The sequence below is a fragment of the Chiloscyllium plagiosum genome, unplaced genomic scaffold, assembly GCF_037043375.1.
Source record: "Chiloscyllium plagiosum isolate Xiang-an unplaced genomic scaffold, Cpla_swu_hap1 HiC_scaffold_5, whole genome shotgun sequence".
NCBI classification, from domain to species: Eukaryota; Metazoa; Chordata; class Chondrichthyes; order Orectolobiformes; family Hemiscylliidae; genus Chiloscyllium; species Chiloscyllium plagiosum.
In genome coordinates, this window is record NW_028270143.1 from 119,471,691 (window position 1) to 119,489,170 (window position 17,480).

Genomic DNA, 17,480 nt, shown 5'->3' on the forward strand with positions numbered 1-17,480 from the left:
GGATTCACACACAGCAGGCTTTGCTGCAACTTTAATACGTTGTTCTTCCCACAGTCTCTGGTGTAAACTACATTTTGGAAAGTACTCGAGTATTGCTGAAAAAGTTACACATTTTGGCAATCAGCGCTTTCTTTTCACACAGTATAAACGCTGCTTTGTCTTTATTTTGATGCTTCTTGTGAACTATCCTGCCGAATACAAGTTGTGCATTTTCACAATAACACCAAAGTTCATAGTGTCAACCAACCACTTCCAAATTGGCAGATACCCTGAGATTCTAAAAGGTGCTCCATAAATATCCACATTTCCCATCTTTGGCTGTGTGTCAGTTTCACCTGGTTATGGTCTTCGCTTCAATCACCTTCATCACTTCCGCCTTTCTGGAAAGGCATCCCGTGCCCTCTTGTATATCTAACTGTATCTTTGAACACCAGTTACGCCAAGTCCCCTGCAGTAATGTCCTGCACAAAAATTACTTCTCCAGGTTGAGAGAGAAAAATCATGTCACCTTTTAATCCCAATCTGCTCCTTTGAAATGTTTTAAATAAAAAGCTGCGATGGGGGCTGGTTTGCAACGCACAGAGACCTACAGTGCAGGCTCGATTCCTCCGTTACCATAAAGAATTCTCCTCCTCAATCTCTCCCCTCACCCAAGATGTGGTGACCCTCACCACCACCAGTCGCCTCGCTGTACTGACAGTGTCCAGTAAGACTGTGGTGACTTTACCTTTTATAATCTAAATCACTGGGAACAATCTGCCTGGGTCAATGCTCATTAATCTTACCTCTTAACATTAATGATGGCCCACCTCAGCATTAACAGGCTGTTCAGAGATTATAAGACTGTAAACCAGACATTTTTATGGGGCTTTTGCAATAGGATGCTTTGTATCTTTATGAAAAAAATGCACTTGTAGATTATCTGTAAAATGCCTCTTCCCTCTGCATCTTGGGCTATTTTTCTTTGACAGCAGAAACATAAATATAAGAGCTTAGGAACTGCTAAGGCACCATCTTACCCCGAGTCGTACCAGAGTCTCTGGTCACAATACTCTGCAATTAAGAGAGGGAGAAACTGGGCAGCAACACCACCAATTGTGGCTAGGGCTGGGCTATCAAGAAGAATTATCCAGTGTCAACACTTCTTCTCCAAATTACTCTCAGAGTAATGTGCACAGAAGCAAGAATTAATAGCTCGATCAGTCGACCACACAAAGCCTTGAACAAGGAGCTTCAACTGGAAGGGAACACAAAGCTAATTCCTGCTGTCTCTCATGGGGGAGAGAAACATTCTCCCCCGTGAGATTCCCTACGGTATGGCCCAATAAATCCACGCCACCCCTCCAAAGAGTAACCCACCCATTCCCTTACTCTATATTTGGCAATTTAGCATGGCCCATTTATCTGACCTGCACATCTTTTGGATTGTGGGAGGAAACCGGAGCACCCGGATGGAGAATGTGCCAACTCCACACACGGTCGCCCGAGGGTGGAATCGAACCCAGGTCCCTAGGAGGCTGCAGTGCTAACCACTGAGGCACTGTGCCAACCACTGAGGCACTGTGCCGCTCCATACCACCTTAACCAATCGCCAATGACAATGAACTAAACTTCTCACCTTCCTCGCTTGCTGGGTGTCGCTAATTCTTCTAACTCAAGAAAAAGCAGCAGGAGGCCATTTGGCCCCTCGCCATTGAGGATAGGATTATGGCCTAAACTCATTCCTGCTCATCCCTGATTTATCACAAATCTATTGATCTCTGCCTCAAAACTATTCCGAGATCCTGCCTTCCACCACTTGCTGGGAATGAGAATTCCGCAGGCTAACAATCCTCAGAAACTCCTTCTGGCTAAATGACTGCCCCTGGTTCCAGTTTCTCCCACCATTATAAACATCGCCTCAGCATCCAGCCTGTTGGGTCCTCCCAGAATCATTCAGTAAAGTTCCCTCCCATTCTTGTAAACTCAGAGAGACACAGGCCCAATGCATCTAAACTCTTTCTTGATCGGTAAGGGGAGTCAAAGGTTATGGGGAGAAGGCAGGAGAACAGGATTGAGAAACCTGCCAGCCATGGTTGAATGGCAGAACAGGTGGGCCGAATGGCCTAGTTCTACTCCTATACTTTACGGCCTTTCCACGTGACGTAATATTTCACCCCAAAATCAGCCGAGTGTCCTTTCCCTGAACAATGTCTTATGCTATTATACCCTCTTTAAACAAGGAGAGTAAAACTTCCCACAATCCTCCAGGTGTGGCTTCACCAACACCCAAATCACAGGGGCAAAGCAACCCTGCTTTTATAAAAGCTAACAACAGCCGATGCTGGCACTCTGAAACAAAACCAGAAAGTCGAGAAACTCAGAGGTTCTGGCAGCATCCGTGGAAACAGAAATCGAGTTAACATTCTGAGTTCAATAGGACTCTTCAGAGGAAAATGTATTAGACTGGAAACCACTTAACCAGTTCTCTCCAAACAGATATGCTGCCAGACCTGCTGAGCTCCTCCAGCACTAGCTGTTTTTAATCTTCCTTGTATTTTCCATTCCCCCTGTAATGAATGACAATATTTCACTTGCTGCATGTACTAACATAGGATGATGCAGTACAGAAGAGGCACTTCAGCCCATTGAGTCTGTACTACCTTCACTCTTTTCCCACACCCAGAACCCTCTGTGTTCTGCAGTCTCTCCCCTGCTTTATTATTCTTCCTACCAGAGGGCACAGGTTCACATCTTCCCATATAATAGCCCATCTGCGACATTTTAGTCCACTCACACAACTTAGCTACATTCCTTTTCAGACTTGGACACAAGATCTGGGAGCAGGTTTAGGCCATTTGGCCCATCCAGGCTGTTCAGCCGTTCAATCATGGCTGATACGCTTCACAACCCCAATCTCCGAGCTTCTCCCCGTAACGGTTGATCCCCTGACTAATCAAGAACCAATCTGTGTCCTGAGTACCCTCAGTGACTTGGCCTCCACACACTTCTGTGGCAATTAGTTCCACAGATTAACCACCCTCTGGCTGAAGAGATTCTTCCTCATCTTAGCTCTTAAGGGTCTTCACTTCACTCTGGAGTGAACATTTGCCTTCTTTACAACCCCATATTCAGCCTCTTCATCCAAGTCATTGACATGGACTGCACCCCACCCGTTATCGACATTTCGGGCAAAAGCCCTTCATCAGGAATAAAAGGGAAAAGCTTCGAAATCGACGTTTCGGGCAAAAGCCCTTCATCAGGAATACTGCTCTTCCAGCACCACTGATCCAGAATCTGGTTTCCAGCATCTGCAGTCATTGTTTTTACCCCACCCGTTATCTCTAGTCTCCATGAAGATAGGCAGGACTTCAGTTCAACAGCTCCTCTACGGGACAGCACTGCACTCTCTGATGCCCTGGACTGGGCATTGAACCATTAACCTTCTGGTCCAGAGGCAGTAGTTCTACTCACTGAGCCAATAGTTTATTGTGCCATGGCTCAGTACATTAGTATACCTTTAAGAGACATACTCATGACGTCACACTCTATCTTATCTCGATCACTTGAAACATGATCACTTGAAGCACCACTGGAAGCGTGCTCCTCTATTAGTTGTAAACTAATAGTTAAATGTCAGCCCAGTTGCGTGCACACACTCTTCGAGGTCTCCAATATATAAAAAGGCCCTTCAGGTCAGACCAGTCTGTTCTGGTCAAAAACACTGACCTAACGATTATCATCCCACCTTGCAGCCCGTGATTCCACAACCTTACGTGGCCTGGCTTTGGCAGGGGTACTCCTTCAAGCACCTCTGCCACCTGTAAAGGTAGCGCCTGTCAGATTCTCACAATCCTCTGGGTGAAAATGTATTTCCTCACATTCCCTCTAAATCTCCTGCCTCTTACCTTAAACCCATGCCCCCGGTTTTGGATCTCCCCACCCAGGGGAAAAGTTGCTTCCTAGTTACCCTATGTTACAATTTTGTACATCTCAATCATGTCCCCCCCGGCCCCCCGCAGTCTCCTGTGCTCCAAGGAAAACAATGTCCATCCAATCCCTCATCATCACTGAAAGCCCAGGCAACATCTGGGTAAATCCCCTCGGTATATTGCTTGAGCGTGTGTAAAATGGTCAGTTGCACTAAATGTTTGTTCGATTTTCAATCCTGTAACATCCTCATTTCAGTTTCTCATGTCACAAGAGATAACATAAACATTGCTATAAAAACACCCGCACACCATATTGACACCTTTTGATTTGGAGATGCCGGTGTTGGACTGGGGTGTACAAGGTTAAAAATCACATAACACCAGGTTATAGTCCAACAGGTTTAACTGGAAGCACACTAGCTTTCGGAGCGACGCTCCTTCATCAGGTGATAGTGGAGGGCTCAATCCTAACACACAGAATTTATAGCAAAAATTTACAGTGTGATGTAACTGAAATTATACACTGAAAAACTGATTGTCTGTAAAGTCTTTCATCTGTTAGAATACAGTGAAAGTTTCACTTCTTTCATGTGTAAACCACAAAACTTCTTTTAAAAAGTTGCATTCTCGGGTTAGCTGTTAACAATGGTGATAGCTAGACAATGTGTTGAAGGTGAAAATGTGTTGCTGGAAAAGCGCAGCAGGTCAGGCAGCATCCAGGGAACAGGAGAATCGACGTTTCGGGCATAAGCCATTCTTCAGGAATGAGGAAAGTTTGTCCAGCAGGCTAAGATAAAAGGTAGGGAGGAGGGACTTATCTTAGCCTTTTATCTTAGCCTGCTGGACAAACTTTCCTTATTCCTGAAGAAGGGCTTATGCCCGAAACGTCGATTCTCCTGTTCCCTGGATGCTGCCTGACCTGCTGCGCTTTTCCAGCAACACATTTTCAGCTCTGATCTCCAGCATCTGCAGACCTCACTTTCTCCTCAATGTGTTGAAGGTGTTGGCTCCCTGTGTGCTCTGTCTATGACCTGATGTTTAGATTGATTCTAATCTAAAAAGTGAGATAACCGAGTTTTACATAAATTCATGCAGTTTTTGAGTCTCTGTCTATGCCATGAACTGCATACATTCATGTAGAATTCTGAGCTCAAAAACTGCACGAATTTATGTAAAACTCGGTTAACTCACTTTTTAGATTAGGATCAATCTAAACATCAGGTCCTAGACAGAGCACACAGGGGGCCAACACCTTCAACACATTGTCTAGCTATCACCATTGTTAACAGCTAACCCGAGAATGCAACTTTTTAAAAAAGGTTTTGTGATTTACATATGAAAGAAGTGAAACTATCATGGCATTCAAACAGATGAAAGACTTTACAGACAATCAGTTTTTCAGTGTATAATTTCAGTTACATCACACTGTAAATTTTTGCTATAAATTCTGTGTGTTAGGATTGAGCCCTCCACGATCACTTGATGAAGGAGCGATGCTCCGAAAGCTAGTGTGTTTCCAATTAAACCTGCTGGACTATAATCTGGTGTTGTGTGATTTTTAACTTTAGACACCTTTTGAGGCAGCTTGCGATGTCTTCTACAGCTTAGTAGAGAAAGCAGTGTCGTGGAAATTGCCGATCAGGGTGGGTCATGCCATCAAAGAAATACTTTTAGAGAGAGCAGACCTTGAACACTGAAACAACTTGAGGGATTCAATACTAAAAGACTGGAGTGTGTAATTACAGCAACACACCTCCAGGAGGCAGCATTTCACAGCCCAAGAAAAGAAATCTCCACTTTTCTCGACTGGGTTGTCCTGTTTAATCAGGAAAGCCACTTATTTCACCCACGGAAACTGTGAAGGTGATTCCACAAAAGAACCTGCCAGGACTCCATCCTATGGAACAGTCACGGAATTGGAGTTATTTATCAGGGATCCCAAACAAAAAAGGCAGAGAATTCTGGACCGCGGCTTCAAAATACTGGCTAAAAAACCCACGCAGACGCAGGGAGAAATATGCAAACTCCACACAGACAGTCCCCCCGATGTGGGAATCGAACCTAGGTTCCTGCCGCTGTGAGGCACCAGTGCTAACCACTGTGCGGCATGGTGGCACAGTGGTTAGCAATGCTGCGGCACAGCGGCAGAGACCCGGGTTCAATTCCCGACTCAGACTGTGTGGAGTTTGCACATTCTCCCCGTGTCTGCGTGGGTTTGCTCCGGTTTCCTCCCACAGTCCAAAAATGTGCAGGTTAGGTGAATTGGCCATGCTAAATTGCCCGTAGTGTTAGGTGTAGGGGAATGGGTCTGTGTGGGTGCGCTTTGGCGGGTAGGTGTGGACTTTGCTGGGCCGAAGGGCCTGTTTCCGTACTGTAAGTAATCGTAATCTAATCTAACCACTGAGCCACTTCACTAGAAGCAGTGTGGCTGTGGCAACTTGTCTCCGTGGTAGACTCTGGGCTTACCAAACCCCACGCCCCTACCTTAGAATCTGGGCACAAAGCTCTCTTTAAAACCCCTCCGCTGTAGGCACTGGGCATAAAGCTCTCCAAAACCGCCTCCCAATTTGGTTTGCCCCACACGTGGTGAACACCCCGGTCTGCGGCACACACAGGGACAGGGAGCTGGTGGCTGGTTTGGTAGTGGAGTTGTTGGTGGCTACGTGAATCTGCCAGTTATGGACAGCACCGCTCATAAATACCATCTGCAAGGTTTGGCCAAAGGGAGTGAGAGAGAGATAGAAAAAGAGAAAGAGAAAGAGAGAGGGGAAGCCAAGCGATCATTTCCCGGCATCGAGGGAATCCACTCCCATCGATTACAGGTTGCACAAGATTCCTGGCGAGTGGAAATTTACTGGATTCACACGGAATGATGGCAAAAGGCAAAAAAAAAACTTCCCCTCAAGAAATGAGTGTGCACTTTAAGAAAGGTCAATGTATATAAGGTCAATTAGGGTGAATGCTAATGTGAAGAGGGAATAGAACTCATGGGGCAGTTGAGGTAAATCACGCAGATGCATGAAAGGGGAAGCTGGACAAACACATGACCGAGAAAGGGATAGAAGGATATCGAATGATAGTGAAGGACAGAGGAACAGGAGGAGGCTAATATACAGCACAAACACTGGGATAGACTTGTTGGGCCAAATGGCCCATTACTATAGTGCACAGTCTCTCATATGACTGCACTCTGGGAAGCGAGATTGAGCTGTATCTCGCAGACAGTTCAAAGACCAGTCGACCTGACTTGACGGGCTGAAGGGCCTCTTCTGTGCTGTTTGACTCCATAACCAGTCGAAAGGACAGCTCGCTTTCCTGGCCTCGGGACCAATGGGCTGAGAGCAGGGGGCTGCCAATAGAGACATCCGGTGCACGTGAACCCGCACACCAAGTTCAGAGCAAACTGACCTGCTAAAGGTGTCTTCCCTGTGCCCCAGTGAGCAGACAGTGTACAGCTCAATCACTGACCCATCAGTCACCAAGGCCGTGGCAATAGCCAGAGACACGGATGTGGGCACAAGGAGCAAACACTGGGGCACTCCTGTCATGGTGGCAATGTCCCTATCTCTGGGCTGGGGGGCAGGTTCAAATTCCACCTCAGAAAGCGATGGCCACGGAGGTTTGTCCAAACAGGTTGGTTAAGAAGAAAAGCAAAGCACCACTGACGCGCATCGTAGAGTCCTGGGATTCTCCCTCCTCTGCAAAAGGCAATTTGCAAATGAGGCTCCACCGGAACACCCAAGGCTGAGATCGAGAAGGTTCCCGCAATCTCAGGAACTGTCAGCAAAACAGAACTGAGATGCACTGCAGCCAGCGTCAAACAAGGGGCTTTCATGGCCTGAAGGAGGGTGGCTGGTTCCTTTTAAATGTTGTAATTGTACCAGTCTCCACTACTTCCTCTGATGCATTCCATACACGCACCAGCCCCCTGCTCCCAGGCCATTGGTCCCGAGGCCAGGAAAGCGAGCTGTCCTTTTGACTGGTTATGGAGTCAAACAGCACAGAAGAGGCCCTTCGGCCCATCAAGTCAGGTCGACTGGTCTTTGAACTGTCTGCGAGATACAGCTCAATCTCGCTTCCCAGAGTGCAGTCATATGAGAGTTACCCCTCAACTCCCTTTTCTAAATGACACAGGGCCCAAAACTGCTGACAGTATTCCTAATGTGGACTGTACCAGCCTCAGCAATACATCTCTACTCTTGTATTCTAGCCTTCTCAAAATGAATGCTAACATTGGATTTGCCTTCCTAAGTGCCAACTGAACCTGCATGTTAACCTTAAGACAATCCTGAGCTAGGACTCTTAAGTCCCTTTGTGTTTCAGATTTCCAAAGACATCCCCCATTTAGAATAAGCCTCTAAATCTTCCGACCAAAATGCACAACCCTATAAGCTCCCACACTGTATACCACCTGCCACTTCTTTACCCACTCTCTGAGCCTGAACAAGTCCGCCTGCAGCCTCCCTGTTCCTCAGCACTACCTGTCCCTGCCCTTATCTTTGCATCATTTGCAAACTTGGCAACGATGCCCTCGGTTCCTTATCCCAGATCGCTAATGTATAATGAGAATAGTTGCTGTCCCAACAATGACCCTTGTGGAACTCCACAATTACCGGCTGCCATCCTGGAAAAAGACCTCTTTATCTTCAAGCTCTGCCTTCTGCCAATCAGCCAATAGTCCAGCCTTGCCAGTAACTTGTCCCTAACACCATCAGCTCTGGTTTTTGTGTGGCAAAGGTCCCCTGGCTCTCCTTTGTCTAACTTGCTCGTTACCTCTTCCAAGAATTCTAAAAGATTTGTGACTCAGCTCTATTTTACCGCACACTTCCAATTACTCTGCAATCTCATTTTTATTAACGGACTCTGAAATCTGACCAATGGCTGAAGTCTGGCTAACCGGCCTACAGTTTCCTGTCTACTGCTTCCCTCCCTTCTTAAATTGGGAGGATAACGTCAGCAGGGCCCCTCGCATCATACCTGTGGGCGATTGCAGGCTTCGGGCCCTCTCCTTTGTATCGGGGAATGTCTTCGTGAAGGAAAGCTAAGCCACAGGACATGGTCTCCGCGATGTGACCCAGTTCGTTCCAGCTGATCACGTTGCCTTTCAGATAATCGGACAACGAGCCCTGTGTTTAAACAGAAACAAGATGGAGGTCAATGGCTATGTGTCCACTCATCATGCAGCGCCAATGGGAATGTCAACCACAATAGCTGAGGTGGTTCAGTCTTTTATTTACCCTATATTGGCAAAGCCCAGGCCACTCTTGGGCGGCACGGTGGCAGAGTGGTTAGCACTGTTGCCTTACAGCACAAGGGACCTGGGTTCAATTCCCGCCTCGGGCGACTGTCTGTGTGGAGTTTGCACATTCTCCCCGTGTCTGTGTGCGTTTGCTCCGGTTTCCTCCCACAGTCCAAAGATGTGCTGGTCAGGGTGAATTGACCAAGCTATACAGCCCATAGAGTTCAGGGATGTGTAGGTTAGATGCATTAGTCAGGGGAAGTGTAGAGTAATAGGGTAGGGGAATGGGTTTGGGTGGGTAACTGTTCGGTGATCGGAGTGGACTTGTTGGGCCAAATGGACTGTTCCCACACTTGTAGGGGATTCTAAAAATCCAGTGTTCCTACTCCAGACCATCGCTCGACGGCCTGAAAGGTCTACTCCAGTTGCATAGGCCGCACACAATCCTGAAGGGGAGATCGCATCTAGAGCGAAGCATTGTCCAAGTGAGTTTACCGTTCAGGGAATTCGGAGACAGTGTGGGAATTCGGAGACAGTGTGGGAATTCGGTGCAGAGGGCAAGAGGGGATTTTCACTTACTTTTTGGGCTCGTTGTTTGGAAGGGCTTTATTTTTTAAAAAAAAGAACAGGATAAATTTAAGCCCAGGATCAGGATCCCAGCCAAAAAAAAAAGTGACATCACAGGAAACCCATGGTTGGTTTGTCATAGCTACGAGGAGAAAGTGAGCACTGCAGGTGCTGGAGATCAGAGTCGAGCGTGTGGCGCTGGAAAAGCACAGCTGGTCAGGCAGTGTCCGAGGAGCAGGAGAATCGACGTTTCAGGCATAAGCCCTTCATCGGGAAGTTAATCATCCCAAAACATTGACTCTCCTGCTCCTCGGATGCTGCCAGACCAGCTGTGCTTTTCCAGCACCACACTCTTCGACATTTTAATAGCTACAGATAATCAAGAGATACATCCAACCGCAGTAAACCTGCAAAACTTTGAGACATCAACATCCCTCACTAAAATCGAAGTAAAATCATCAATGTAAAAACTTACTATAAGTAATAGAAATGTAATGTAGGGGCTATACACACCACTGTTATACTTTATTTATTGCATAAATCCTTGGACATCGCGGTAGACTGTGGTATTGGAGGTATATAATTTTTGCCAGTTTCTCAGGCACGCTGGTTATAGCCAAGTCTGCTGTACTCATTTGGCTATTATAGGTCACTTTTGGATTGAAGGTCAATATAGGAAATATTTACAGGTCACAAATTAAAAGACCAGTAGGAAATCTTTGAAACTTAAATTAAGAACTAAGCAAATACCACAGAGACGCAGGGTGAGGCGATGTGTTGTACCTGCATGCTGTGGGAGCTGGTGGACCCCAATGTGGTTCACAATGACCACATGTGTAGAAGGATGATTGGGGGTGGGGGTGGTATCTGACTGAAACTTACAGAATACGGAGGGGCCTGGGTGGAATGGACATGGAGATGTTTCCACTTGTAGGAGAGACAAAGTCCTGAGGGTAGAGCCTCAAGGTGAAGGGACGACCCTTTCGAACTGAGATGAGGAGGAATTTCTTCAGTCAGAGGGTGGTGACTCTATGAAACTCATTACCACAAAGGGCTGCGGAGGCCAAGTCATGGAGGGCATTTAAGACAGAGATGGATAGGTTCTTGATTAGCGAGGGGGATCTAGGTTTACAGGGAGGTGGCAGGAGAATGGGGTGAGAAACCGATCAGCCGTGATTGAATGGTGCAACAGACTCGAAGGGCCCAATGGCCTCATTCTGCTCCTATATTTTACAGTCTTATTTCTCATGGTCCGATGATATTCCAGGAGCTGGCAAGCGAAGAGTAATCAGTTTGAAATTTTTCTCCTTTACAAATCACTCCATGGCCTCAGCCTCCTTATCTTTGTAACCGCTTCCAACCCCCACAACTCTCTGAGGTAATCTGCATCCGTCCTTCAGTGTTCCCAATGACCGTGGCTCCACACCCTGAGGCTGCCCCTTTGGTTACCTGGGCCCTAACTTCTTCCCTCAACCTCTCCATTGCTCTAGCCCTCAGGGATGCTGTTTTGACCAAGCCTTTGGATCAGTCGCCCTGATTTCTCACGTGAGCCAGTGTCAAATTCGGTTTGACAATGTTGCAAAGGACACCACAGTGCATCAGAAGTTTCCAAAAGGCTTTTGATGCAGGATCGTATAACTGACTTGTGAGCAAACTTAAAGACTGTGGAATAAAAGGGACAGTTGTATTGTGAATAGAAAATTGGCTAGGCAATAGGAAACAGAGAATAATGGTTACTCGATCTTTTTAACCTGATGGATGTTTGATAATGGAGCTCCCATGAGTCAGTGTGGGAAGTCTTACTTTACCTGGCATTGTGATCCAAGATGTGATGTTAAGATCTAAAATTTATATATGTTTTAATTCTTAGGTTAGATTACTTAGTGTGGACACAGGTCCACACCGACCCTCCGAAGAGCAACCCACCCAGACCCATTCCCCTACATTTATCCCTTCACCTAACACTACGGGCAATTTAGCATGGCCAATTCACCTAACCTGCACATCTTTGGACTGTGGGAGGAAACCGGAGCACCCGGAGGAAACCCACGCAGACACGGGGAGAATGTGCAAACTCCACACAGTCAGTTGCCTGAGGTAGGAATTGAACCTGGGTCTCTGGTACTGTGAGGCAGCAGTGCTAACCACCGTACCGCCTTTAATATCATTCATTTTTGAGTTTGGAGTTTTAAATTTGACCGAGTAGCATAGGGGTGTGGCTGAAGGATCTTAAAAAATTCACAGAGTCATAGAGATGTACAGCACAGAAACAGACCCTTCAGTCCAACTCATTCATGCTGGCCAGATATCCTAAGTTAAGTTAGTCCCATTTGCCAGCATTTGGTCCATATCCCTCTAAACCCTTCCTATTCATGTACCCATCCAGGTGCCTTTTAAATGTTGTAATTGTACCAGCCTCCACCACTTCCTCTGCCAGCTCATTCCATACACGTACCACCCTCTGCAGGAAAAAGGTGCCCCTTAAGTCCCTTTTAAATCTTTCCCCTCTCACCTTAAACCTATGCCCTCTAGTTCTGGACTCCCCCATCCCAGGGAAATGATTAACTTTGAGGTATTTCTGTAGCCATGGTGAAAAACCTAGAACATATTGACTTTTTGTTGACACTGGGAGAAAGTCACAGGCGAACGAAGTCTTGCGTGAGGCTCCCATTTGGAAGGTCAAGGATTGATTGTTTTCTTTCGACTATGGTTTGTTCAGTCTCAGTTTGCACAGTTCTGCAGCAGTTGTGGCTGAAGTTGTAGGAGATAGTTTCAGATTTAAAATAAAACAAAATAAGGTATTATTTGAAGCTAAGCAAGTTTATGCTCAGAGACATTCATGATTCGAGGCTGAGATAGGGTAGATAGTGAAAGTCTTTTCACTGGATGCTGACATCAGTGTGTGCGAGGGGGCATAACTACAAATTGAGGGGTGATATGTTTAAGACAGATGTCAGAGGCAGGTTCTTTACTCAGAGAGTGGTAAGGGCGTGGAATGCCCTACTTGCTAATGTAGTCAACTCAGCCACATTAGGGAGATTTAAACAATCCTTAGATAAGCACATGGATGATGATGGGATAGTGTAGGGGGACGAGCTCAGAATAGTTCACAGGTCGGCGCAACATCGAGGGCCTATTCTGCACTGTATTGTCCTATGTTCTATCACGAGGGGTCTAGACAGAGGAAAGAGAGAGAAATTGCCCCCACTTGTGAAAACATAGAGAACGAGGGGACGCAAATTAAGATTAATTTACAAAAGAAAACGCAACAGGTGAGTGATTAAAGTCTGAAGCTCACTGACTGGGTGGCTGGTGGAGACAGCTTACATGGAGGCATTTAGCAGAGAGTTACAGAGTTATTTGGACAGGAACAGAGTGCAGAGGTACTGGGAGAAGGCACTGGGTGAGCTGCTCACTGGGAAAGCCAGGATAGACAAGAGAGCTTGAATGGCCTGCTTCTGAATTGTAATAATTAGGTGATGCACTGGACGTCCACCATGAAGCGTTTAAGTGTGGTTACTGCTGTAATGTAGGAAACATGGCAGGCAATATGTACTGAGCAAGCTCCCACAGTGTGATAGTGACCAGATTACCTGTTTTCTTTTAAAATGTTGATTGAGGGATTAATATTGACCAGGATTACAGGTGGAAATAGAGCCCCAATAGGCAGATACGGCTTTAGATTGGCATCACACCTGAAAGAGTGTACTTACAACGGCGCAGTGATCGCTCAGGCCAACACTGGAGAGCAGCGAGGAATTCTGTGGTCAAAACCACAGATCTTCAAGGGCGTGTCAGCAGAAAGAAAACAGATCCCGAGACACATACTGAGGCACTTGGGTTGAAAAGCGAGGGGGAAGAGTAGAGGTTTACCGAGGAAATTGCAGAGTTTCAGGTCCAGACAGCTAACGGTGGATGGATTAAAAAGAGGCCAGAATCCGAGAGGCAGGTGCAGTGATCTCAGAGCATTGCATGGCTGGTGGATATTTGGAAAGATGACTGAGGGCTTTACAATGACAGAGGGGTGGTGACGTGAAGTCGGGCCAAGATCTGCGAACCCTTACCCGTTCATGGAAGGAGGAGATGAGCCAGAGCTCCATCTCCAGGTTGGATCCACGCTTTTCAGACCCAATGTAGCGGAGAACATTCTCGTGTTTCATCCCTGGGGTGGTGTAAATGTCCCGCTCATTCTGCCAGGATAGCTTGTCCTTTGAGAAGAAACAGCACAGAAAGGGCTAAGTAACTTCAAATAAAAATTCAATTCAATTAATAATCTCCAACGGCGACCAGGTATTATGGGGAGACAGTGGTAATATCACAGGGCCCGGGAGATTGCTTTGGCACTTCTTGGTTGAGTTCAAACTCTATTAGTAAAATTTGTAATTGAAAGCTAATCTCAAACACCACAACCGCAGGCAATAAACTTCAAGAAACATCCAGGTTGCACATTTTGTTTCAACCAGCTCTTGCTTAATTTCCTATCTCCACCCACCTTTCTGCCTCCAGTGTTATTAAGACATTACAGGAATAAATATGTACAGAAGTCTTTAGGGTCAATCAGGAACAGGAGAATTTGGATCAGGAGTAGACCACCCGGCCCATCAAGCCTGCTCTGCTATCCAGCATTACCATGGCTGACCTTGGGACTCCATCATCCTTCTACCCTGCTCCTCAATTCCCATGATTCCCTGAAACCAAAGATCTCTCCATCTCACCCTCCCACATCCTGGATAATGAAGCATCCATAACCCTGTGAGGCGGTACATCCCCAAGAGCTACAGCTCCAATTTCTCCTCACCTTGACCCTTCTCCTGAGACTGTCCCTCATGCTCTTGGTTCCCTGGGCAGCAGAAACAACGGCTGTGTGTCAAACATCACATGTCATTCACTGAGATCACCTCTCATCCTTCTAGACTCAGTCTCTCAACACAGGGCAACCCCCTCACCCCAGAGACCAAGTTAGTGTCCCTTTACTGTATTAGTGTCAATATCCTTCCTTACAAATGGAGTCCAATCCTGAAAATGGAGACCAAAGCGGCTCTTGTGAAGAGTGTTCCTGTCGCCGACTGTGCTGATCAGGATGCCCTCTTTCTGAATTAACATTAGAATTTAAATCATAGCATTCAATAGAATTTGTTAGCTAGATTACGGTTTAATTGAATTACAGGACTACAGCTTCAGTACTTCATAACCAAGAGCTGCGGATGCTGGAAATCTGAAACAAAAGCAGAAGTTGCTAGAGGAACTCAGCAGGAATAAATAACACGTACAGCAAAACAAGAAGAGTCAATGTTTCGGGTCTAGTGATCCATCATCAGAACTTGCATAAGGCAGCTCAATATACCCAAAACGTTCACCCTGCTTTCTCTCCGGGGATGCTGCCTGCTGAGATTCTCCAGCGACTTCCGTTTTAGCTTCAGTACTTTAGCAGCGACTAACTGAAATGCGCCTGGGTGACAGGACTGAATTCTGATTGGCCACATCTTGTTTACTGCCACTGAAAGTTCCTCAGAGCTGAAGCAGCCAAACATTTCTCTGACTTTAAACAGACCGAGTGGATGCATTGAACAGAACTGGAACATCGAGAGCAATGAGCATCACCTCTGTGCAAATCGTGCTTTGTTTTCGCTCGTTAAGTTGTTTATTTTTCTCGATCTGTCGAGTTGCTGAACAAGCTATTAAATCCACTGCAATTGTTACAGTGGTTCATGGGGAAACCTGGCACCGTTTGTATCTCTCTCAGCAAAGCAGCTCCGACACAACTGGAATCCAATTGCACTCACACCATTCTACATCAGAACAAATCAGCACTTTCAGCCCAATTTTCGTTTCTATCAACGACCCTGCGCTGGTCGTTTATAAAAATCAAACCTTCTGGTAAGTCAGCAGCAAAGACATTGATAAATTCAAACCCTCCCAATCGGAAATCTGACTGAGCTGGTTTTACCAAATCTAGCAGGTCATCTCTGTATTAACACCCACACATACACACAACACACACACCACCACCCACAGCACCACCCACCCACACACACACACACACACCACCACCCACAGCACCACCCACACACAACACACACACACCACCCACCCACAGCACCACCCACACACACCACACCCCACCACCCACCCACACACACACACCCACAGCACCACCCACACACAACACACCACACACCACCACCCACCCACACCACACCACACACCACCACCCGCACACACACACACACACACCACCACCCACAGCACCACCCACACACAACACACCACACACCACCACCCACCCACACCACACCACACACCACCACCCGCACACACACACACACACACCACCACCCACAGCACCACCCACACACAACACACCACACACCACCACCCACCCACACCACACCACACACCACCACCCGCACACACACACACACAACCACCCACACACACAACACACACACCACCACCCACAGCACCACCCACACACACACACCACCCACACACAGCACCACCCACAGACAACACACACACCACCACCCACCCACACCACACACACCACCACCCACCCACAGCACCACCCACCCACACACACCACACACACCACCACCCACCCACACCACACACACCACCACCCACCCACACCACACACACCACCACCCACCCACAGCACCACCCACCCACAGCACACACACCACCACCCACCCACAGCACCACCCACCCACAGCACCACACACACCACCACCCACCAACACTACCACCCACCCACAACACACACACCACCACCCACCCACAGCACCACCCACCCACACCACACACCACACACAACACACACACCACCACCCACCCACACACACCACACACGACACACACACCACCACCCACCCACACCACCACCTGACCACCCACCCACAACACACACACCACCACCCACCCACAGCACCACCCACCCACAGCACCACCCACCCACACCACTACCCACACACAACACACACACCACCACTCACCCACAGCACCACCCACACCACCACCCACAGCACCACCCACAGCACCACCCACACCACCACCCACAGCAACACCCACACACCACCACCCCACAGCACCACCCACCCACACCACACACAACACACACCACCACCCACCCACACCACCATCCCCACACAACACACACCACCACCCACAACACACACCACCACCCACCCATAGCACCACCCACCCACACCACACACCACACACACAGCACCACCCACCCACACCACCACCCACACACAACACACACACCACCACCCACCCACAGCACCACCCACCCACACCACCACCCACCCACACCCACAGCACCACCCACACACAACACACACACCACCACCCACACACCACCACCCACACACAAACCACCACCCACCCACAAACCACCCACACATCCCACCACCCATCCACCCACACACCCCACCCACCCACAACACCACCCACCCACACACCCCACCCACAACACCACCCACCCACACACTCCACACACACCACCACCCACCCACACACACCACAACCCACCCACACACCACTCACACACACCACCACCCACTCACACACACCACACACACCACCACCCACTCACAGACCACACACATCACCACTCACACCACCACCCACACACACCACACACACCACCACCCACACACACCACACACACCACCACCCACTCACACACACCACCACCCACTCACAGACACCACCACCCACTCACACACCACACACACCACCACCCACACACACCACACACA

At 47.9% G+C, this 17,480-nt stretch overlaps 1 protein-coding gene across 2 annotated transcripts in view; it reads right to left on the bottom strand.

Annotated features, from left to right (window-relative positions):
- The window catches only part of acvr2ba (activin A receptor type 2Ba), a 224,165-nt gene that overhangs the window by 21,886 nt on the left and 184,799 nt on the right, over positions 1-17,480 (bottom strand). For both annotated transcript variants that reach the window (XM_087987597.1, XM_087987598.1), the window contains exons 6-7: positions 13,782-13,925; positions 8,889-9,037 (exon numbers count right to left, since the gene is read on the bottom strand). In XM_087987597.1, coding sequence (XP_087843723.1) covers positions 8,889-9,037; positions 13,782-13,925 — 293 coding nt within the window. The remainder of the gene's footprint in view (positions 1-8,888; positions 9,038-13,781; positions 13,926-17,480) is intronic.